A 25,463-nucleotide genomic window follows, 5' to 3' on the forward strand; every position below is an offset into this window, starting at 1 on the left:
TATAAAAATAATAACAAAATTATACAAACAAAAATAACACAGTGAGACTTTTTCAAAACAGATACTCATAGAGGGACCATAAAAAAAATGTGTATGTTATGACCTGCCATTTGAGTGCAGTTTGTGTAACTAGTAATAGTTCTACATTATCTCTGGTTTGTGTCCAGACACGGTGAAGTGAACACCTCTGTTTTTTTTTTTATGCTTTGAACTATTGTTTGATATTATTCGCGAGTAATAAAATATACATTATTAGTAAGAGTAAAATGACCAAACCAGAAATTGACAAAGAACACATCGGGCACTGTATGTTTCTTTTTTTTTCGATCAGGGCTTGAAAACGTTTATGGTGAAGTGCTAACGGCATCTGGATGTCAACTTTGGCTTCAAAAGTTCAAATCGGGCAATAGAAATCTAGAAGACATACCTAAATCTGGACTGGCTTTCAAATTTAATCCCAGGGTCTGTATTTTAATGGGAAGTTAAAATTTATCTTCAATTTTATCTACAAAGTAAAATTAAGTTTTCTGTACGAAAAATAAAATATGTTTACATTTTTTTTTCTAAACATGTTCAATTACATGTTACAGACGAAGATACTTTGAATTTTCGTGCAAATATATTTTTGTGCATAAATATCGATGTTAGTTTATACAGTCTCGATATGTACCGATGAAGATAGCATTCATAATCACGGGCCTGGTCAGATCCTCGATTAACCATTGAGGAACTATCGAAGAGACTCAAATCCCCATGGTCCACTCGGGGGTTTAGGATCACAAAGAGGTAGCTACTAAAATTCGAATTTTGAGTTAAGATCAGTTTCAGTAATGCCATAATCATATTTTCTGAGTTTCATGGGATCAAAATCTATATTTGCGTTTATCACCAAACCATATTGTAGTTAGCTTCTTGTGATCCTAAATTCCGAAATATGACTATGGTTAGAGATGATTCATTCAAATGAAAAAAAATATATGGATTCGATTACTAAATTAATTTGAATGAAAGTCCGAATGCATTTGAATGAATTAGTAATTTAATGAAACCCGAAACCCCCCCCCCCCCCTCCATCGTTTTGAGTGACCACAGGCCACAATTATCTATGGAATACTGTCAATGAATGATGCATTCAACTAATTCATTTGATTATTTCATTTATTCAATTACTAATCATTCGATTAGAAAATTCATTAGATTATTTTCATCTCGTAATTATTATGGCATCACTAAAACTAAGCTTAACTCACAATACACAGTTTTGTATATATCCCTTTGTGATCCTAAACCCCCGAACTGTGCGGTTACATTTACAATGCATCAGCAAAACGAATAGAATGGGAACTTGTGCAAAAATGCGAAATTTCTTTATGGACCCTCTTTTATAATTACACGTTTAACTTGGGATTTAATTAGTTTTTTTCCACACAAGGTTATTTAATTCATAAAAGTATAAGACCACCTTACTTTTCATGTAATAAAAATGATCTAGATACGCTGCGATTGAAGTGAAAATACCACTAGCAGAGAGGGAAAAGATCATGATAATAGGGTGAAATATTTTTTTAGTCTGTAATTAAATAAATAATAATTTAAATAAATAAAAACAACTTTGTTTTTAACCACTTATTTCTACTGACCGGTTACAAAGCTATACAAGCTTCTTTATCAAGGTATACTTAACTAATGAATTCTAATCCTATTTTATTTTATCAATGCCGCATATGGAGCTAATAAATCAAGCATTTTTGTCTTGTAAGGTAGGAAGCGTAGTGTGAGATGGGTACAATCTTTAAAACTAGACAGGAGTGGGCTAAAGAAAATATTGTTTATTTTTTTCCTAATACAAATCGCTTTTTTAATTTCAAAGTTGTCTAATTTTGAAATTTTATTTTCAACATGAAGAACTTTTAATCCAATGTCTTTATTAAAATTATGATTATTTTCTATCAGATGGTTTGCGAATTCAGAAAAAATATTATTGAATTATATTATACCTTGATAAAAAAGCTTGTATAGATTTGAAAAGAACTGAAGAAATATCTTCTGAATACTTTACAGTGCCCATTAATAAATAAATTTGTATAATATAAATAAAATAATGTAAAATAAACCAGTCATAAAAAAATGTGTATACCGAAAAGTCTTCAGACTTAGTGGGTAACAAATTGTTATACGTATTTTAAATTATAAAATAAATGCTGTTCTGCAGCACTGAAACTGAAACCGGTCAGTAGAAAAAATAAGTGGTTAAAAAAGTGATTCTTATTTTAATTATCAATTTTTTTTCTCAAAATATCGATATTTGTATGAAATGTTTAGTTAACAATCATGTAACTGATAAAATATCATAAACATTCAAGAAGTATTAGCACATTGTTTAATAAACCTAATGTTTAATAGCGGTTTATAACATTAATCTATTGGAAAAAAATAAGGTTTTTTTAATTTCTTTATAATGTTATGTACTACTTTTTGAACTCAATATAAATCTGAAATCATCAAATCAAATTGGCTAAAAATTATGAATAATGTATTAGAGCAACTACAAAAATAGAGAAAAGTGCCCAAGTTTTAGGAATAGATTAAATTGATTAAAAAAGGAAATTAAATAAATATCTGTTTAGATTCCTTATTGGCATTTCTCAACGAATGTATTTTAAGCACCATTTAAATAATAGATTATTTAAATGTTTTCTAGGAGTACACACACATTTATACATCATTTACAGCACAATATTTTTACAATAATCCTAAGGTTATGTCGTATAAAAAATATGAACAACATTACCCGCTAAATTACTTATACCTTAAAATACTTGAGGAAAAAAATAAGTACCTAACTAACCATCAAATGCCTTTTGGTCGATGGTACCCTTTAAGAAAGTTTTGTGTAGTATGGCAAACTCCCCAATAATCTAGTAAATACATAGGTTCTGCACTTAAGAGTAATAATGCCCGGGTTGCTGCTTGTAGCCTGTACATTATTGCTCTAAGGTTCTGCATTAGTTGTCATATTTTTAGTCGTCTGAAATTATACTCCTAGTTTTGAGAATAGATATGATAAAAGAATTCTGAAAGTTGAGTGTTTTCTCTGGATTAATAATACAGAAATGAAAAAATTGATTCAATGACCTAACAAAACATTATTTCGTCATCAAATCAAAGATGCCACTAGAGAGCCATAATAGGGCTGTTAATTTTTTTAATGAATAAGTACCTACCTATATCTATTTTTTTTAAACTTTCCAGAAATTGTGGTATTTTTCAGATATAGCCACACTATTTTATTACATATCCTCACTTTTCTATTATTTTGGACATTTATATAATTCTTTTTATATTGTTGCAATACTGTTAGGTACCTTGTACCAAAACAGCTATTAATAAATTGGTATTTTAACCACTGTGTTATAGGAGAATTTCTTTCATTTTTATATCTTTTGAATTTGTTTATTCTAATGAGCAATTATTTTTATTATTATTTAATACACATGTTTTTCTATTTACAATCCCTGCCACCTCTATTGTGGTACAACTTTTTTATTTTTTACAGTGTTTGTTTTTGATTTACCCAAATATGTCATTATTTTACAATAAGCTTTAGATTGGTATGTATTTAAATTTTATGCGTAAACATCATGAAAATCTATCAACAAATCCTAGTAACGGTTGTTTTAACCAATCTGTTTTCAAGGAATGTGTAATTGCATTCTAACACCTTTTAATAATAATTATAAACATGAATATTTTAGACATACAGAAAAATATTTACAGCAATAATTAGCGCTTACCTGACAAAAAATGTCTATTATTTATTTAACCTTTTATTTTGATAAAAATCCTCGACTATCAAAAAACTTCTATGGATTCCAAACAATGTAGGTGCCTCAAATCGTCATTAAGAACTTAAAAATGATATTTAGAAAATGAAGAAACATTTGAAATTATTATTTTTTTATGATTATGAGTGTTACCATTAGTAACTGGATATTTTTGCTTCTTTAAATAATTATATAAATTATACAATTAAATACTACTTAAAATATTGAATAGATGCATTAACAAAATTTCAGTTTGAAATCATAATATATGTCGAGGCATTACTGACATAATGCATTAAGTCATTAAAACAAGTTCCGAGACAGCATTAAAAGCATTTAAAGCTTTTTTATTCTTTCAACGCATTATTTTTTCCACAATTTTAAAAATATTTTTTTTCAAATCTTTGAAAGAGTAATCTTTATTCTAGGCATAGCATAAAATTTGAAATCAACATCTTGCACCTATATTTGAAATATATAAATACTATTGACTTAATGCATTCTGTCAGCATAGCCTCGATGTATATTTTCAAAATTTATCTAAAGTAAACAAACCGTAAACTCCGAATTTTTGTTTTATTGCAAAATGAGATTTAAATCGGTCATATTTTTCTTTAAGAAAAAGACTCCCATGGATTTTGCATTATAAATTACCCAAATCACACAACAGGCAAATAATCATTTTGGTGGCTAACTTTAGAGCTTTTTGGGTGATAGCAAAAAAATCTATAATTAGATAGAAACAGCTTTGAAAGTAAGATTATAAAAAATAAAAAAACCAAAAATTACTTTTATGAAATAATGTATGAATTTTGTAGAAAACTTGAAATATTATGAAACAGTTTTATAAACACTACCATAACAATCATATTGAGATTTTTTTGTTTAAGTTGTATTTATAGCATTTTAGCTGGGTTATTCCTTCCCCCCCCCCCCCCCCCCAGGAACTTGTGAATTTTTTTCACCTTTAGGCTCGGAAAGGTTAAGCTTAAATCTAGAATTTCATAAAAACGACGCAATTAATTCAATTGACTGATGCAAGATTATGAACATTTGGCAACGGTGTAAAATTATTTCCTTATCCAAATAATAAATACTAAAATTATACAAGCAGGATACAGTCACTAAAATTTATAATAATTTGCACTCCGGAAATATCAGAATAGTTTGTCATATCATCTATAGATACTATTTATACATTCATAGACAACCAGTCGAAGATGTTTTAAATAATTAGATTGAGACCAATTCATAGACAAGTTAATAAAAGTTTTATTTATAATAAATACTATTTTACAGAGCATAAAACTAAACACAACATTTCTTCACTATGGATAGACCCCTGAGAATCAATACACTTGAATATTTCCATAAACTATAAAATCATAAACACGGAAAATAAAACTAATTTTAAAAAAACGAAACATCTATATTTTCTGAGAAAAACAGAACAAATTAGATGCTTCTTAAACCGTCAGGACTCGGACTTCTGGAAGATCACTTGAACTTGTAAGACACACAAGAAATGTCAAAAAATATACCTTTAGGTTAAAGACAAATAATGAAACTATTCGTACCTTATTCTTAAAATTAAATGTGATTTTGATTCAGAGGATTTTGTTCAATTTGTCTGAGAAGGAAAAATATGCCAAGTATCTCTCATCTGTTATTTCGATGATAAATAAAAATGAACTTCCACCAAAAATTTTCACTAACAATCTGAAATAGTTTTTGGAAATCTATTTTTACTGATTAATAGTAGATGTATTAGGAAAATATAATTATTAAGAATCTTTCATAGTTTCAGAAATGTATTAAGATATCATTTTCAGGGATCATATAAACAAAATTGTTTGACAGTTAAACATAGCTATAAAGAGAAATACTAAATAAATAAATCTATTTACAGTACATTACAAGCAGAGACGATAGGATTTCAAAGATGATAAAATAATATCTATGTAGTGTTCCGTCGCAGAAATATGGTAAAAATAGGTAAACTTAAACAAACAAAAAAAAATGCTAGAATTGGCAGTACTATAAATCTTTTTTTCTCCATGATCGAATGGTTCTGATGTAACTATGTTTAATAGCCATAAATTTTATTAAAAAATCATGTTCACCATTGAAGATTTTTTTTCTTAAGTGAAGGCATTAATTGCACAACTTATTCCCAGCTTTAATCATAATTAAGTACAATAATTATTTATGCAACCGTGAAAAATAACTTGTCATATAAATTGGTCTTTTAGACAATTTTATGTTACATTTCACTACAAGAAATAATTATTTGGTCAAAGATCCAAATTTTTAAAAAATTATTTATTTAACATGCTGCTACGAAAACCAAGGTGATAGAAAAATAAACTCGATTATATCTGTGTAAATTATATATTGTGTAATGGCTAAGACACATGATTCACCCACGGATGGTTCCGGGTTCGATTCCTGGTGAGAACACAAACATTGAATGTGTTTTTTTCAAACCTGGGTGTTCTGTGCTCTTGGGTCTCTTTACCTGTTGGGGTGCGAAAAAATACAAAGATACAGTCAAAAGAATATAAAATTGACAATGTTCCAACTCTATGGAACCTTCTATCTCATGTTGTCAGGAGAAAAAAAAAGTTTGCTAATGCTGTTTACGTTATTAAATTATTTATATTTTATACCAATCCATAAGGGTTTTAACCTTGTTAAGAAAAAAAATACTGGTGAACATTCTGAACAATCATCATATGTTATTTTCGATTTGTGAAAATACTTTATTAACAGCTTAAACATTCTTAAAAGTAGATTTTGAAATGTAACACAAAAATTGCCAGTAAACAGACAGAAATAATAATAATATATATACAGCAAACAGACTTATATGGGGCAAATGGATTCTTATTCTAGTCCGAGAACCCAGTTGATTCCTTGCACGATGCATAATATAAGTGGCTGCCACGCCACTAGCAGGCGTATCCAGTCCAACAACTGGCCGTAGAGAACATGAGGTCTCTCCCATCTGACATATTCATAAGGACAACATTTTATTTTATTTCATCATTTAGACATATCAGAAAGGAATACAGTTAGTACATTTTTAGTAAAATAATGAGCAAGGCAATTACAAAATAGATTATGGTCCTTGATTTCTTTTTTTGGGATTTTTAACTGAAAGAACATTTTTTATCCTGCAAATACCGAGATCGCAAACCAGCTGCGGGATTGGAAGCCCTAACCCAGATAGAGAATTTTAAATGTTAATGATTTAGATAAAATTATAAATAAAACTTCTTGGTTCAGTTTAACTTTTATTTAATTTCAACCAACGAGCGCTTTCGCCTAAGAAGGCATCATCAGGACTGAAGTCATTAACTATGGATCGGAAGAAATCATTAACTATGGATCGGAAGAAATCACTAACTATGGAGTTATATCAAGAAATATCTACAAAATCATCATCTTGATCATATATTTTTTTGTTACATGAAGGTAAGATGATCAGTCTTACGCTTCAGGTACCAGTCCAGTTTTGTATTTCTGAAATAACTCCACGTGTGACATCAGAGGTTCTCTTCCGCTTATTTTCTTCCGCTTTCAGTTCTGCCCATTAGTCCATTCACGGCAAGCAAACCAGAAATATTTTATAACTCTCTCATCATTGGTTGATTCATATGAACCAGTGACGTCGTTTAAAGTAGTTAGTTTTTATCAAAATATTTTTATTGTTTTTTTTGTACCAGGAAACTTTGCTGTACAATTTAATGCTCCAATTTTTACTGCGCGCGAGAAAACATTTACTGTATCAAATTTCCCGTAGGGCTGAAGTTCCTAATTTTTTATGACGCTATCACATATTGGAGAATTGCCAAACATGTGTCTTTTGTATTTTAAGACACATGTTTGTGTCTATTGAATTAAAAAAATATTAAAAATTAAATAGTTATCAATCTTTGTTTTTGCTCTCTTATAAAACTAACAAAATGTAGAAATAAAATTGACTACATATTTATGTTTAATTTACTAAATGGCCTTAATTGAAGTACCATTGTTACTGGAACAAGTGGCATTCAATATTCTGATCCGTCGGTTGCGAAATAATAATGTGCTGTTCCTTGATCAGCACAGCACAAACTATGGCTTGCATGCACCAATGTCACGATTGTGTCGCATTGTAAACTCGAGACAAGATCTGGACTTTTTTGGTGGAAGTCTTTCTATATTTAAACATTCACTAAGATAGACAGATCTTGTTTTGGGGTAGTAATTATTATTTAATTTTTGTCCTAGCTATATTTTTTTTAGTTGTATTTTATTTCAATTGTACCTGTACATATTATTGAGTAATGTATTTACCAATGTTAAATGGACTTAATACGTCCGCAAATAAATAAATAAAATGCAGATTTGATAGTATAAGTAGGGACTGTCGATATGTCATCTATGATGTAATTCACCACTGTAATTAGGCCTCCTGGCCTGTTGTGGTGCAAAAAAATGTAATGTAATCTATGTGGCATTGAACTAAAAAAAAACAAACAAATGTAGTTGATAATAAGAAATATTTCTATAGACTACAAATTGATTTAAAAGGATACGGGTTGTTGAACATTCTCTTGAGATCAACTTTTTCCTTACAATAAGGACACGTCTGTTTTTTCCCTACTATGCACCATCCTCTTATGCAGAACTCATGGAACACATGGCCACAGGACAGCTTGTAGGTGTTCTCTGGAAGAAAAAAAAAACATTACAGTAATATAGCACAACAATAATACGACTGCATAGCCAGGATTTTTTCTAAAGGGGGCTAACGTTTTTTGTAAACAAAAATGTTTTATTTGAACACTTGAAAACAATTGCAATGTTATTCAAACCTACATAAATCTATTTCAGCACTAGTCTACGAGAGTTCTGACTAAATCTTGACAAAATTTATTTCTTAAATTTATTTTTGCTTCCAGAACCCTCTTTTTATGCACACTCCTCATACAAAGACCGACAATCTGATTTTTTGTCATTGTTGACCGTAACCAAGTTTTAACCTTGTGTACGATGCTGAAGGATCTTTCGATAGAGCACATGGTGCAGGGCTGTGTGAGTGAGATAAGTAGCGCCCGTTTTACAGCTGGGTAGAACAATTGGGCTTCTTAAACTAGTGGAGCTAGTTGTCTTCTTCAGTTCGGCATTTGGCACATTTTTTCTTCTCCATTGGTTGTACCAAAGTTCAGCTTCACCGGCACAATACTTATAACTTATTGATATTATTGACCTATCATTTTTGGTTTGACTAAAGGAGCCAGCGGGGACAAGCGCTCCACCCTGCCCTACCGTGGCTACGTCTATGTCGCATGATGTCGCATAGTTTGGCGGCCTCCGTGGTGTAGTGGTCAAGACGCTTGACTCACGCACGGAAGGTTCCGGGTTCGATTCCCGGTGAGAACACAAAAATCAAAAATGTGATTTTTCTCAAGCCTGGTTGTTCTGTAATGTAATTCACCACTGTAATTGGGCCTCCTGGCCTGTTGTGGTGCAAAAAAAAAAAAAATAATTAAATGACACTTTTTCATTTGTTTGTATATTTTGTTGCTTGAATTTACTTATGCATGTCCTTTAATACAGTGGAGTCCACTTATTGTGATCACTATTGGGCCTATAACTTTTGATAACAATAACTGGTTGATGACATTAAGCAGAGGATTGAAAAAAATATTTACAAACATTGCTGAGCCAAAATTTTAATCCTGACTCAACTAGATTGTGTTTCCCAAATCGATCTCTATTTTAATATATGTTTGGATCGGAAATTTAAGATGTTTCCATACGTGCTCTATTTTTTAAGATTTTGCATAAAAGAGGTTGCGAAGTACACAGCTGCATTGCGATGACGCATTTTAGGTAACTTATTTTTTTCAAAATATATATTTAAAAAAAATACAATTTTACAATTTTCCTCTTTTTTTGAAGAAATGAAATACACATATTTTTTTCCTTTTGTCTGCCATGATATGTAGGGTTATTTATTATGAACTTTATATTTACAGTATAGTATAGTATTTATCTATAACTCAATAGTTTTAACATCAACAGATCACAAAATAAATTAAATAAATCGCAACAGAATACACTTAACCATAGTCTTATAGTTATGTTCCAGGTTAAAACCCATTTATATACCTACCTATTACGGTTAAGTTTAGAAAGTTTTGAACAATAGGAAATATATGTATATATATATAATTTTTACACATGAGGCTATGGATTACGTTTATATATATGGTTTTGGGACTGACTAATTATGATGATATATAAACAATTGATAACATTTTCTGCGATTTCACTACACTATTACATTTCATATGCAATGTACCAACCATAACCACCTGATGTGAAATGCCCGCTGGGCGTAAATAAACCAGATAAATATTTTTCAAATGTCTTCTCACATTGTCTGGTAAATATTCAAATCACAAAACTGTAAAATCAGAATATTTTATTTAGACTCGATAAAATGTTGTTGATAAAAAAAAAATTAGTAAGTACTGACCTAATATACCTTCTTCTCCTGCGGCGACCATGAGACGATTCCCACACACTGCGCATACATTCTGGTCCAGCTGTCTAGTCGGCATACCCTGGGCTCTGTAGTACTAAAACACATGGAAATCAGATTATTTTATTGCAATTATTTTTTAACATATCATTGGCAATGTATGAATTGTTCAAGAAAGGGAAAAAGAAAAGAAGCTTGAAAAACATTATATTTCTTGTTTTTGTTAATATGTAAACACCAATTTTTGCAGTTTAATATTAGTGATGTTTATTTTTTTTTAATATTTTTAATTTCTCATTAAGATTACACAATTTTGTTTAGACAAAATATACTTAAATATTTCTATCAATAAAAAATATGTAAAAAAAACCATCATCAATAGGTACATTGATTTAATTATCTCCTTTCCCTATTTAAAAAAAAAATGTCACTACAGATATTGCCAACGCAATGACAATATTTAAGTATATTTTGTTTATGATGTGTCTCTCCAAAAAAAGCAAGCTTTTGTTGTTGGAGAGGGAATTACACTATTATTTCATAAATATTTCTTCTTATTTTTCAACGGCACTACAGCCCACATCGACCCTCGGCCTGCATCAACTTTTACTTTCGACTCCTTCATCCACTGTAACATTCTAGTTAGATACTTCTAGTAGTTGGGGTGCATCCTTTTTTAAATCATCTTCCCATCGCAGCCTCGGTCTACCAACCTTTCTTCTGCCTCCTGGGTGTCCATCTAAGACTCTTTTTGGTACTCGTGATAATGCCATTCTCTGCGCATATCCGGCCTATCTCAACCCATTTTGTCTGATGTGTACAAGAAGCTTGATAGATGTTGTTCAGTTCATTGTTATATCTAATTCTCCAATTTTCTCGTAAATATTTTAGTAAATATATTACCAATTTTTTAGTAAATAGATTTAATTTTTTAGTAAAAATTTAGTAAATATATTAGAATTTTTTTTTTTCATTTTACAAAAAAATCTTTGTCATTTTGTACACCCTTCCCCTATTGCAAAAAAACTCGATAGATAAAAGTGAATGAAAAAAATTAATGATAGGTGCTTACCCCCACTTGTGACGCCATTTTGTCTGAGCATATTTCGGCTATATCCCGTCCCAGAACTCCATAGTACAGTCCATAGAATAGGAACAGAAGACCACAGTCCATCCACACGTGGGGCTTTGTGTCAAATACAAGATTAAGCCCAAAGAATGTTGCCATCATTATAATGTATCCAATCACTCCAAGGACACAACTTAATTTGTATAAAAAGTAGAACCACTTGTAAACTAACCTAAAAAGTTACAATTTGAAAATTATTATTTGAAACATAATACATTTAAGTTTGTTGGTAAATTTTTTGTAGGAAGTTCATTATAATTTATTAAAATGTATGTTTATGTAATAATGTTTATTTTTGGTATTCTTTAATAAAATGCATGCTTCCGCTTTTCATTATGTTTCATCCCAACTCAATACAGGGCTCTTGGCCTCATAGAGTTAGGGATACGTTATTATTTTTTCAAAACAAAGTTAAAAACTCAGCCGTTTTAAAATTATACCATAAAGACTTTTATACAGAATTTGACAATAAGAGAAAATGCAAAATTATTATAATAAATATTATTGGGGCAAATATCCTAAAATAGGGTATTTTCAGAAATCGGAAATAAAGTTTAAAATATATGTATGTAATATTTAAAACTGATTTTTCTCATAACTCTCAAGGTATGTACGAATAATTTTCAGGTTTAAAAACGAGCATATACAAAACAGCTTGCAGCTGTCAATTTAACATCACCCTGTCGACAATTACTATATAAGCAGTAGCACCCTTAAGGAATGGAGACATTTGGAAGAGTCCTTTATCCAGCAGTGGAGAAAACAAGGCTGAAGAAGAAGAAGACCCTTTTGTACCAGCAGTTGCTCAGTTAAACGCTTAGTTTACTAACTTAGTTGAATCAGTAACTCTCGCGCCCCTAAGCAATTCTGTATATTATTCAAGGTGTAATGAATACACAACGAAATCTTTATGTTGTTTTCTTCTGTCATCTTCAACTGTGATAAGAGTTCCCTGCATCGACAAGCATAAATCCAACAGTTCAATTTGAAATATCTATGTTAATAACATTTGAATACAAGAAGAGTGAACTTACCTAGGTGTGGTACCATCTATTGGTTTCTGTAAAGCTTTCCTCCCAATAAGATAAGTAATTAAACTAAATATGACCCATATAAATATGAATCTCCACCACTGATTCCTCAGGCTCAACCCTACAGGGATTATCCACATGGCTACCATAGTGACTAGCTAGAAGTAAAAAAGAAAAAAAAAACAATCAAAGTGTGCAATATATAAAACAATAGTAGAAATAAATGGTATTGGACATTTCCGGGGTTATACTATGCATGTATTTAATTTCCCTCCTTGAAATTCATACTTATACTTGTTTTTTTTTTTGTAAATACCAAATACATGTTTCACTTTAATTTTTATACATTTTTTTTTTATTGAAAAGTCAACAAACATCCAACTTCAAGTATTTGTTGAATTTTGTCCTGCCATGTCTTTCTTGGTCTTCCTCGTTTCTTGCATCCATCAACATTCACACCAAAAATCTTTTAGCCGTTCTTTCGCCGTCTGCACTCTACACGTCCAAACCAACGCAGAACTCTTTTCATAATTTTATTGATAATGCTTATCTCAGCCTTACATTATGGAAGGATTTCGACATGCACCTATCATACATAGTTTTACTACACATTGGCATTTTGACAGCATTCAGCTTACTTTCATCCTTGTTTTTCCAATTCCATACTTAAGGGTCAACACCAGGACTGCATTGTGAATGGCTAATTTCACCTCCTGCGACAAACATTAATTTGATTTTAGCACACAGTCCACCCTGTTCCCGACACTCACCCTTCTTTCAATAGCTTTCTCAATATTTCCCACCTTAGTAAACTTACTTCCCAGATTCACAAATTCCTATCATCGATTTGTTATTAAATCTATAGTAAATCTAATATTAACTTTGAAATATTTATAAATTAAGAAGTAAATAATTGTTACACTAACAGAATAGGACCGATAATGTCTTCGTTTCCACTCCACGAGTAATATTTGTGCAGCAAACATCGTCCCCAGCAAGATAAGAACCATCTCAAAATGCATTGCATCGTGGCCTTTATGTTGCTCGTGTATTTTCTGATGCTCTAACCTAGAATAAACCATTTTATAGTAAATGGCACATAGTATATTTACAAAAGAATTGTGATAATAAATATAATGAAATGCCAAAACAAATCACAATCAACTACAGTACTCTCTCAGTAATCCACCACCCTAAGAACCAGGCAAGTATCAAATTAGTGAAAACAGCGGACATATGTCCATACAAAATATCATGAAATTAAAAACAGATATTTAACAAAAATAGTTTTAATTGAGAAATTTGTACTTGCATCTTACAGTTTAATTAATCCAAATTATTTATAAAATTAAAAACAATTATTTAATCCAATCTGAGAGCCATGGTTTGTTTGGCGCTCGAGTCTATAGGTAGTGGCGGACAACTGAATTCGACAAACGAATACCGGCGAATTGAAGAGCCTGATTTTGTGCTTTCAACTAGCAAAAAAACGGCGGATTATAGTAGTTATCGGATAATCGAGCGACATATTACTGAGAGGGTACTGTGTATGTGGCTCCATATATGTATATGAAAATCCAGAATGTGACTCTCGTTGACCTCATCGATGCCCACCCCTGCACTAGACCATGAGGTGGACAAAAAGAAACAATAGGCTAGAAAAATAATTAATCAACTCATTTATAATTACTACAACTGGTAACTTCAAAAAATATTAAATAATATTATGATTTGAATGCACGACTTGTCTATTTGTAGCATTCGTGAAGGAAGATACGAAAATGTGTTTTTAGTGAACTCAAAAATCCTGATTTTAAGGTTACCTAGTTGTAGTAATTACCCTGCGATATCATTATTTGCAGAAAAAAAAAACACAGTGTGCATTTTCGTAAATTGTGCAATATGTGAATACATAAGTGGTTTTGAAAATTAATGAAATATTTTAAAGAATACAGTTATGTTTGTTAAATGGAACCAGAAGGCAGGATGAGCATTTTGAATCCATGGCTACCCTCAGGTAAAAACCCTGAAAAAGAAAATCATGAAGATTTATCCACCTTGCAGTGCAGTGATTGGCACATTCGTCTACCATGTTTGAGATTCCGGGTTCAATTCCTGGTAAGGACAAAATATTAGTTCAATACATTCTCGGTAACGTCGGCTATAACCGCATTGTGTCTCATTTGAGAAATGCCGGTTAAAGCCATTAAAATCGTGTCTCTAATTTAGGAAATGGCGGCTATGGCTGGCAGTCCAAAAGACGCTGGTAGTGAAAAGACAGGCCTACGCCTACTAGCCCCTATAACCTACGTGAAACTGAAGTAATGATATGGTAGGAGGAGATATTATCTCTGTAAAAAAAACCAGTGACAAAAGTCTCTCAGTATGTTCGTCATACAAAATTTACTTCAGATCATCAACTACTGTCCAATCGGAAGTGAGATATTAAAAAAAAAAAAAGAAACAATGTTTTGAGTATGCCCAAATGTTTGCAGACAGGCTGGATTTCCTCCTAGAGAGTTATTCCGATCTAAATTTGTTGCAACAGAGAGGGAAAACATTTTTGAGGTGGGATTATGGAGGTATATACATTTACAGGGCTTATGACCTGTCATTAGCTGGTTTAAGTGGCCACTTTACACACTGTGTAAAATTCTCTGTTGCGACAAATTTAGATCGGAATAACTCCCTGGGGAGGAAATCCAGCCTGTCTGCAAACATTTGGACATACTCAAAACATTGTTGAATTAACATAGAATTGGGTTGTGGTCCCGTGGCTAGTGTTGCGGACTCATGGATCAAAGGTCCGAGGTTCGAACCCCACTCTACCCCAGCTTGATTCCCATTTTCTAATAGTGAGTTATTTACAACTCGTTGAAAATGGCCCAAATATCGAAATATTTGGATAAATAATAAGAGCAAATATTTCCTTTTAAAAAATAAAAAAACTACCGGGCAAAAGAAGAAGCATAAAAATTGGAAAATTGTTTTCAGGCATTGCCTAGTAGGTAATTTGGATCAGCCATATGAATCTCACTCACATAATAAAGGTTTCAGCTCCTTTACTTCACATAAGTCGACAGATGGAAGAGTTGAGGAACTGTGGATGTTAAAACATGGGCAAAATGGTGAATGTTACACAGTGTGTAAAGTGGCCACTTAAACCAGCCAATGACAGGTCATAAACCCTGTAAATGCCTAGACCACCATATTCCCTTCTCAAAAATGTTTTCCCTCTCTGTTGCAAAAAATAAGAAAGTTATGATACGCGTCCTATGAAAAAAAATTATCCGCAAATGTGTTAAGAGTTGGAATTGCACTGTTTTATTTTACAGTCCCTGGACTGACACCTGAAGCGTAAGACTGAGCATCTTACCTTCACGTATTAAATGATCAAGACATGCTGCTTCGGAGTATCAATCAGAGCCCTGTGATGATAATGATTTGTAAATTTGCAGACGATTTACATTATGGAATCAAGTTATTGGTAAAATTTGTGATTGATTTTTTTTAATGATCTACTAAATTTTTATAACCGAAATTATCAACAATCAGGCAACGGTTATTCTTCAAATTATTACCATTTTTTAACAATGCAAAAAAGAGGGTATTTTGACATTAAAAATCTTATTTTCTTTGATAAAAACTAAAAACATGAAAATAAAAACATTCTTACCTTAATTTTTCTTCCGACGTTAGTTCATCGAAGGTCTGCAAAATAAAATATAATATAATTGACCAATTGTACTCTATTCAGTATTTTACTTAATATTTTAATTTGATGATTGATTGATATTTGGTTCATTAACAGATTCGTAAAAAATATATCGATTAATATTATTTATTAGACTAAAAATACATTGAAAAAATCATCATGAAAACAAGTTAATCATGGAAAAATATTTGAAATAAGTCTGCAAGTAACAAACCTTATTTGGGTCAACGGGCTTGTGGAGGTCCATCGTCAATTATTTAAATAAACTACAGAAAATTTACACCTAATATGTATTAAAATTAATTACAAGCAAAATTCAGTCAAGATACAAGTTCCACTTCCACATATTCAAGTGCCAAATTGACAACATGAACCATAGAAAAAAATGTAAACTGAAAATCATACAAATTTTGACAGATAAAAATGCATACGCAAGTACTTTTTGGTATTTAAAATTGCTTAGCTAAAAATTAATTAAAAAATATATGGTTAGTAATAAACTGGAAAAACTTTTATATTTATCATTTTTGTTACATGAAGGCATGATGAACGGTCTTACGCTACAGGTGCCAGTGCCGTCAACCATGCCAGGAACTGAACCTGGGACCTAATGCACGGTAGGCAAACGTGCTGACCATTAACTAAGCCAGCATGCGAACAAATTGATATGATTAATTTACTATAATTTATTTTATAACTACAGTAAACTATTATAAGTTAATCGTCTGGCTTTATTTCCGACAATCACCAGATTTTTAATAAACCATAATTCATATTTTGTATTATAGGTACTATTTGTACCATCACGCCATTTCTCCGAAAGGGTAAGGAGAGAGAATAAAACCCTTTATGGTTCTATATGCTAACATTTCACAATTACGTTTACTTAATACGTCTTATTATATTTACCTACATACCCTTCAATTATGTCGACTTCGGTTAATTAAGTCTTAATATTATCATATGTGACTGTCGTTCTTTATGTGTAAATTGTACGTAAGTGGTGCGTTTTGATACATACTACCAAAAGCCTTTATTTGCAAATCAGCAAATATTATACCACAGTAAAAAAATATGAAATATTAACTATTTTTATTTTTACTTGGGTACCATAAATTTGATGACTATTAATAAAAAAACAGTACTTTAAATCAAGAATGATTTTCTTCAAATGGAGATAAAATCACGTGGCCTAGCGAGCAAATAATATATTTTCACAATACAGGATAATTGGTTTTGGAAAATGTTTTATGAATTAAAAAAAAATAAAATGTAAGCGAGTCCTATCTAAATGAACTATGATTTTCTTTTGAGTCTAATGGGTTTACTATTTGTGTATCTTTAAAACTGTGAAATGCCTTGTGATGGATACTCTGTTTGATCTGTTATATAATTTATTTATTTAACTTTTTGTACATAATGTTATTTGTACATTGGCGGGCTTATTGCCAAATGGCAATTTCTTCCAACCAACCAATAAATATAATGGCTGGTAGAAGGGTAGTAGAGGCTCTGATTTGTCCGATTGGACTTGGTCCTCTTAGTCTACTCATGAGCTAGTAAAAAATATACCCTTTCAATTTTAAAAATTGGGGAAATCCAGATTGATGGTGACAGACAAATTTTTTATATATACTGAGGGGCACTGATGCTGATAGGTGCATTAAAAATAATTAATATTTTTCTTAATACCCCAAATCTTTTATTAACAAACAATATGTACTATTAAATGCGTAATAAAGCTTATAATTTATTTTTGCAATGTGCGAATCAAAAAAGAGGTCGAGTAAGTGAAGCAAGCTTTCAAATCCTGCGTGAATGAATTACCAAAATATTTACGAGAAAAAGGATCAAAAAAGAATTGGAATTCATGCGAATAAAACAACCGAATTGTTCGATTCTACAATTGGAAGTATTCCGCTATTAAAATTATAAAATTATTCGATTTATATTACAGTCTGTCTTCACTATGAACTACTGTCATTCCATATTCCATTTTTCTATGCCATTTTTCGATTCCATCTGTCATTGTGTGTTGTGTCATTAGATTTCTCTAGAACTTAATTTATTTAAATAAATTGTATAAAAGCGAGACATCGAGAGACTCATAATTATTTGCTAAAGTGTTGTTTAGAGCTCAAGTTTTTCTGAAAATTTATTTACTATGGAGTTCCCGGATTTAGGCAAACATTGCTCGGAAACCACTTGTAATAAACTTGGTAAATAGACAATTTCAATTCAGGAATACCTATTTCGCAATTATAATTATTGTTGCTCATTAAATTATTGTTGTTTTAGATTTTCTCCCCATGAAATGTGATGCGTGTAAAAATGTGTACTGGTGAGTAATTTATAAAAAATATTTGAATGATTCAAGCAATATTTTCAGTCTAACCTTCATATTTTATTGATTTAAAAGCAACCTTGAAATTATTTTCAATACTATTCTTTTGTTAATAGTATTTAAAAAAATATTAAGTTGTTTTTTATTTTTACGCATTGACAAGGGAACAGTTTTATTTCTGAAACCTGTTGGCTTATTGATTTTAATTTACTAATTTTACACATAATAAATACATACCTCAAGTCATTGTTATATATGTATACACTAGATGCAGCACTAAGCATCCGTCTTGTGTTCCATTCAACCTAAGTTCCGAAACCTAACTTGTAGTTAGTAAACGCGAAGAAGCATAAAAAGGTGCGACACACAGATGGATTCACAGTAAACTAGCATAGACAGTTAGTCTTTTTTACTCAACTACGCGATTTAAGTTTCTTTCAAAACATCACCTCACCCTCACATTTTCGCACCTCTGCTGGAAGAGCATTCCATGCCATTATTTATGAGCAAATATAAAGCTGACTCCCTAAAACCGGTATCTTTTTATGCTTATGTAAAGTCTGCAATAACCTCATATTATTGTTGTAAAATAATATTTCAAATAAATTATTAAACCAGCCAATAACAGGTCGTAAGCCCTGTAAACGCCTAGATTCTCATATTCCCTTCTCAAAAATGTTTTCCTTCTGTTTCAATAAATTAAAAATAAGTAAGTAAGTCATCAATTAAATTAACTCCTAATTAAGTATTTGATGTTTATTTTCAGTGGCGATCACTTTCAGTACGCCCGCCACGGCTGCGAGACGGGGGTAGCACGCGATGTGCAGGTCCCCGCGTGCCCCCTGTGTGGGGTTCCAGTGCCCGGACGAAGGGGGGAGCCCCCCGACGTTGCGGTCTCGGCGCACATAGACGACGACTGCCAAACCGACGCTGCCAAGCAGAGAAGGAATAAGGTAGAGCGTGGCGTTTCCTTTGTGCAATACCAACGGATAATTAGTTCAGTGCTTATTTATCATAATGCAGGAATTTAAGAAATATCAATATTTAAACATATGAGCAGAATGGTAAGTGTTTTAAGTGACAGTTGGGTGTGAAATAAAACCGGAACCTATAAAACGGAATTATTTCCAAAGCACTAAAAAAGTTATCTTAAGTAAATTTTGCATTTTCTTTCAAAACATTGGCTTAATTTAATGGTTAATCCAATTATCTGGATTTCTGCATTTTCGGATAATGTCTGGCACTCATAAATAGAGCTTTACATTATTTCAATTCTAATACGGAGTTCTACAAAATATACGCCAACTCAATAATGAGTCAAATAAATAAAAACAACTTTTCAACAACTGACTGGTTTCAAAGCTATACAAGCTTCTTTATCAAGGTATACTCAACTAACTTAGTAACTAACTGAAGCTTGTATAGCTTTGAAACCCGTCAGTAGAAAAAATAAGTGGTTAAAAACAAAATTGTTTTTATTTATTTTATTATAATGGATAACCACAAACTTAGTGCTTCAAATATAAAATTGATATTCAATAATTAGTCTTCAATGAGAAAAGAGAATAGAGAAATGAAAAGTGGAGAGGTTACGGAAGAGAAAGGAAATGTTTCTTTAGCTGTGATTTAAACAGAGCTACTGTATAAGCCATATTTGATAGTGGACTTTAATAAGAATCAAAATATTATGCACTCAGTTTCGATTTTCAGGATTTTTACCTAAATAGATATTTCTTATTTCTTGCCAATTGTAATAAATTTTCCTGGTTGCAATAAATTTTTACCCTCGTCGCCAATCGTAATAACTTGATAATGCCAAAGAAAAGATGGGTATTGTAGAGATAGAGTTTAATATAAAGAAATACCTATTTACCCATTGAGAAAAACACTCGTCCTGGCTTTCAACCAACCAATAAAATCAAAAGTTTTATTTATATCATTTTAGTTTCAAAATAAGAGATAAAATACAATAGATACAAAAATAGGACTAGCAATATGCGTTTATCAATTGATTAATAGCGATACTAGTCTTTTTAATATTTAAATCAAGCATTGATTTACTAGCTAATTTAATTTCTTGTTTAGTATTTTTTTTAAAAATGGACTCAAATTAGCATTTAATTGAAATACAGTAGATCTCTATTTATCCAAACTCAAGTTATAGGGATTGCCTTTATTTTTTATTTCCTAATAACTGTCCGGATATTTGGTTCTATGAAATAATATTCCTGTGTTTTGTTCCCAGGTATTCAAGAACCGTTGTTCCCACAAGGGCTGCAAAGGGAAGGAGATGGTTCCCCTGATCTGTGCAGAGTGTTCTCTCAACTACTGCTTCAAGCATCGTCACGGGCAGGACCACCAGTGTGAAGGGAAACTCGGAGCCAAACGGAGAAGGGCCGCGTAAGTTTACCATTTATTTCAACCTCTCAATGAGTATCGCTTCATTTTAATTAAGTTTGTGTTGATTTTTTAACTCTTAAAAGGCTGTGCTAAAAACCCCTCGGCAAATAATGTTGTAACACCGTGTTACATTAAGCAAAAGACTAAATATTTTGAAATATATATATCGTTCCGTAGCTAGGAACTCTGGTATCTGCAAGCTAAGTACTGGACCTTCAATAAAGACAAATGTTCGCTTCCGAGTCTGCCCTTAGCGATACCGGGGGAGATATAGAAGAATTATATAGGAAAGCTGATTTATCGAATTGTTTTGTAACAAATATGTGTATAAAAACACTCCAGTTTACTCGGCATGGTATTACGGAGCGCATCGCCTAAGCCTGGTACGCGGCACTTAATAATGTGTGATTTTTCATGCAAACAATTGAGCTCTAGTCTGACAATTACTTGTCACATTCTTAGCGTTTTATTTCCGTCTCTCCGCTCTGCCTGCTTACAATCTTCGCCTCTCTATGCCACTTGAACTGGGTGGAAAGTCCTTTTCAGGGCTATTGAGGTTGACTTGTAATCAGTGCAGTCATGCTTCTACCTTCCGGCTTTGCCTTTTGGCCCTGCCTGGGAAGGCTATTTTCCGATTTTCCATAATTTATAGCAAAATAAGACTTCATTATTTTTTTTAAAATAAGAGAGATACGTCAAGTCTTATATCCTATGTATACTCATCTGACATCATATTCACATAAGTGTTAACTTTCTGCTTTACAGAGAAGCAGCAATGGCAAGATCGAAAACAAAAGAAGACAGTTCTAAAATGCACAATGGAAGAATACCAGTTGGAGACGGAATGCCCACTTCAAATCTTTTCAACGAAGTACAAGGACAAATGGTTAGTTCATTAATGTTTTAATATCAGGTATACTTTTTTAGTTCATTTTTAGACTGAAATAATGACGCTTTACTAAACAGCAAAAAGTGGCCGAGTTAGATTTGGCAATTTTGAGATTTTTCGACCAAATTTTAGTGCCAGATGGTATCTACTACTAAAAAAAAACATGTCCTCTCATGTCTCAATTTTTTTTTCAAACTTATTAATTGTTTATTGATCAAGTCAGTCTATGAACATATGCTACAGGAAATATTGACAAAATCAAAACACTTCCATACTAACACAATACATTGCTAATGCTTTGTACTATGTAAAGCAAAATACACTTTAAATCAAAAGCGTACTAAATAGTAAAACTACGAGTTAGTGTCTATGTAAAAACTTTAATATTGATTTGCCAACAAACAAGAATTCTGACTTGGTCAGTTTTCCGTGTACGCTCACTATTTATTGTAGAGCAAGCTAGGTTAGTATGCAAAGACAGAGTGATGTGGCGTTCTATCCTCTCTGCCTACCCCGACGGTGAAACGGCGTGATGGTTTGTTTTGTTAATTTAGTTATTTTATTGACATCATTTGCTAACGGTAAATATTGCCTAGAGATTTATGTGATTCATGATTAATTCATTTACTCTCTCTTATTTGATTTTTTGTTCTAGTCTGAAGATGAAGCTTTAGCCAGAGCGTTGTCGCTGTCAATGCAAGACTCTTTACCCGGGTCCCACAATAATCCTGACTTACTACGGAACCAACCAAATAGACAAAGAGTGGGCGGAGAACAATCTAATTCCAAGTGTAACATCTCTTAGCCCCATAACTTCACCACTATATATTGCTTTATTAAATAGTTATCATTTGTAATGTGGGTCGTCTTTCCTATAATTATTCTTGCATTTGATTCTAAGATCAAAATCAAGAAGAGTCTTTTAATACATGTATGTATATAACAACACACAAATTAATACTAAGTATATCTGTGTAAATATCTAGTGTCATATAATTAACACATCGAAACTTACGTATAATTAACTTTTTATGTATAAAAGCCTAAAGCATGATTTTAAATCAGACCAAAACAAATTTATTTAAAATAAAAATTTTAAATGAATTTAAGGTGCATTTTTGGGAAGGCTGAAAACTTCTAGAAGAAATAGTACAACATTTTGCCGTCTAAAAATTATTTTAATGATCGTTTTTCGAGCAGACTCAAGAGGTTTGACTAGATACAATTTTCATATATATATTTGCACCACAGGCCTTAATGAATTACAACACAGTACACCCAGGTTTGAGAAAAATCACATTTAATTTTTGCGTTTTCACCGGGAATCAAACCCAGCACCTTCCGTGTGTGAGTCGAGTGTATTAGCCACTACACCACGGAGGCCGCCAAATTAGTTTAGTTTTTAATTGCATACTGTACTTTAAAGAATTATCTATAATTTTTTTCATTATAAGGTATAATAACCTTGGTAAAAGTGCAGTTATCAGTTTAACACACTCCCAAGTTTGTTACATTTGAGATTTTTAAAACGAGGTCTTCAATTCCGGGTTCAATTCCCGGTGAGAACACAAAAATTAAATGTGATTTTTCTCAAGCCTAGGTGTTCTGTGATGAAATTCACCACTGTAATTGGGCCTCCTGGCCTGTTGCGGTGCAAAAAAAAAAAATAAACTGTAAAACTGTATCTTGATCATTTCTGTTACATGAAAATCAAATGATCAGTCTTAGGCCTTAGGTGCCAGGAACTATGAAATACTCTAGTTGAAAAAAAAAAATAAATTATTACTTCAATTACATTTTTGACAAATGGGTGGTATGTGAGGTATTGTTTTATCAAGACCGATTTATTTGTTAATTTTTATCTTAATATGTATTTAGACATATTTTCATGACAATATTTTTGTATTATTTTTCTGAATTGTTATAACTTTACTTCTGATCAGTGAACCTTACCTGTTTTATTTTTAATTTTGACCTTTAAAATGGCTGGTCTCATAATTAAAATTAATTTAAATATACTTTCCTTCGAGACTGCCTTCTAAATGCATATATACATATTAATCATTGTATCACTTTTTTCGATCAATTATATATAATAAATTCACATTAAACTAACATATTATAGTTATTAATTTATATTTAGTCGATTTCAGATGTAACCAAATAAATAACTAATGCTATTTATTTGTAAATTTAAGATATTTAAGTTTCGTAAATATGAGACTTGTTTGCAATATTGAAATGAACAAAAACTTAAATACAATATACAAGTAAAATATCTACATATATTTTTATTTGGGATCTGTACGTAGTTGGTACGCATCAACATTTATATTTCTTCAACCAATAAAAAGGAACTGTGTCTCTAGTATCTTTTTAACGTATGTCCCATTTTGTTGCGAAAATTATATTGTTATTGTATATCCAGTTTTTTTTCTATATTTTATATTTAAAAAAAATTAAAATACTTTCAATGACAAAATCAATAACCTCACAAGGTACTCTTGAAATATGAATGTCTTTCATTTAAAACGGCCTCTGCGTATTGTCTCGTGATTGGCTGATTGTTCTCAGTGTTGATAGATCATAAAATTTATAAACATTCCTTTATATTCTTTATCCATTGTTTTATAAATGTAACAATTTAAATAAGTACCCTCAAAATAATTGTTGATATAAAAAAATGGTTTTGTTTTTAGATGGAATCTTAAACATATTTCAGTAAACGAAGAGTTATTTCTTATTGATCTTTTAAATATTTTGACTATTATATTTTTGCCATTAATCAACATGTCATTGGCTGGATGTAAAGCTATTTTAATTGGATTTGATAAAAAATTTCAGGAGAGTGATTTTAAAATTAAATACTAGAAAATAATATACATTTTTCTCTTAAAATACTTCTGCATTAATAATAATTACGATAAAATATTTTGAGTACACTTATAAAACGTATGCTAAACCAAAATAGCATAAATAAATCAAAACCGGATTTTTGTTAAAAATGTGACATAAAACAGTTCCACATCCAGCTAACGATGTTAATCTCTGGGTGTTTAAATGTCCTTATATGATAATGTTATGCATAAAAATAATTATATCATAAAATATTTAAACTTACCAGATTGGATTTAGTTTTCTGGTTAGCTGAAAATGTGTATTTTTGTACCTGTACATTGTTGATTTGGTATAAAAAATAAATATTTGCTTTCAACTAAAATCAATGATTGAGTTTTTACAACCCTGTCCTCTAAAGCTAGGACTTCTTAAAAGAGCGGTACCATCATCTAGTGGATGATGTCATAAGAACATTGTCTGTATAATCCAGATCCAGGTTTCCTAGAGAGCGTTATCGTGAGCAGAGTGTCAAACAGCGGTGCCGTCGTTTGCAGGATAGTCGTCATAGCAAGACTAACAGATTTGAAATGTTTTTTCTCGTGTGGCGGTGAACTTTTTTGTGTCTGAAAATGAGTGCAAACATAAATTCAGACTATCAAAAATGACAAAATTTGGATTGACTTAGTAAGATAATCATGGAAATTCTGAAGTTTGTACGAAATATTGATTTTTAAACACCTCACTCCCTTCCAAAC

The 25,463-nt window shown here is 31.4% G+C and overlaps 2 protein-coding genes across 3 annotated transcripts; one reads left to right on the forward strand and one right to left on the reverse strand.

Moving 5' to 3' along the window:
* Nucleotides 1–6,462: 6,462 nt before the first annotated feature.
* Nucleotides 6,463–16,612, reverse strand: LOC148282321 (E3 ubiquitin ligase Rnf121). 2 transcript variants are annotated; one of them, XM_088225267.1, is made up of 8 exons: nucleotides 16,452–16,612; nucleotides 16,199–16,233; nucleotides 13,449–13,590; nucleotides 12,526–12,680; nucleotides 11,435–11,663; nucleotides 10,357–10,459; nucleotides 8,408–8,540; nucleotides 6,463–6,831 (listed from the first exon to the last, which is right to left on the reverse strand). In XM_088225267.1, the coding sequence occupies exons 1-8, from the start codon at nucleotides 16,482–16,484 to the stop codon at nucleotides 6,711–6,713; spliced, it is 951 nt and encodes a 316-aa protein (XP_088081393.1). In that variant the 5' UTR covers nucleotides 16,485–16,612; the 3' UTR covers nucleotides 6,463–6,710. The 2 variants fall into 2 exon arrangements, with proteins under 2 accessions (XP_088081393.1, XP_088081394.1); XM_088225268.1 differs by having other exon boundaries at nucleotides 6,539–6,831; nucleotides 10,366–10,459; nucleotides 16,452–16,608.
* Nucleotides 16,613–18,190: 1,578 nt separating this feature from the next.
* Nucleotides 18,191–23,649, forward strand: LOC148282322 (AN1-type zinc finger protein 2A-like). The gene is made up of 6 exons (XM_088225269.1): nucleotides 18,191–18,456; nucleotides 18,536–18,578; nucleotides 19,348–19,534; nucleotides 20,827–20,981; nucleotides 21,747–21,867; nucleotides 22,526–23,649. The coding sequence occupies exons 1-6, from the start codon at nucleotides 18,402–18,404 to the stop codon at nucleotides 22,673–22,675; spliced, it is 711 nt and encodes a 236-aa protein (XP_088081395.1). The 5' UTR covers nucleotides 18,191–18,401; the 3' UTR covers nucleotides 22,676–23,649.
* Nucleotides 23,650–25,463: the final 1,814 nt, after the last annotated feature.

This window comes from Micrasema longulum, unplaced genomic scaffold (assembly GCF_059751315.1).
Source record: "Micrasema longulum isolate JH-2025_06_02 unplaced genomic scaffold, ASM5975131v1 h1tg000340l, whole genome shotgun sequence".
In the NCBI taxonomy this organism is placed as follows: Eukaryota; Metazoa; Arthropoda; class Insecta; order Trichoptera; family Brachycentridae; genus Micrasema; species Micrasema longulum.

What these genes read in the sequence shown, in the direction of transcription:
- LOC148282321 (XM_088225267.1), bottom strand. Translation starts at nt 16,484, where the DNA reads ATGGACCTCCACAAGCCCGTTGACCCAAATAAG. An exon ending in GACATTATCGGTCCTATTCT is followed by an intron (nt 12,681 to 13,448) that starts GTTAGTGTAACA and finishes TTTTACTTCTAG; the next exon opens with CTAGTCACTATGGTAGCCAT. An exon ending in ATAGATGGTACCACACCTAG is followed by an intron (nt 11,664 to 12,525) that starts GTAAGTTCACTC and finishes GTAACTTTTTAG; the next exon opens with GTTAGTTTACAAGTGGTTCT.
- LOC148282322 (XM_088225269.1), top strand. Translation starts at nt 18,402, where the DNA reads ATGGAGTTCCCGGATTTAGGCAAACATTGCTCGGAAACCACTTGTAAT. An exon ending in AACCACTTGTAATAAACTTG is followed by an intron (nt 18,457 to 18,535) that starts GTAAATAGACAA and finishes TTGTTGTTTTAG; the next exon opens with ATTTTCTCCCCATGAAATGT. An exon ending in ACGAAGTACAAGGACAAATG is followed by an intron (nt 21,868 to 22,525) that starts GTTAGTTCATTA and finishes TTTTTGTTCTAG; the next exon opens with TCTGAAGATGAAGCTTTAGC.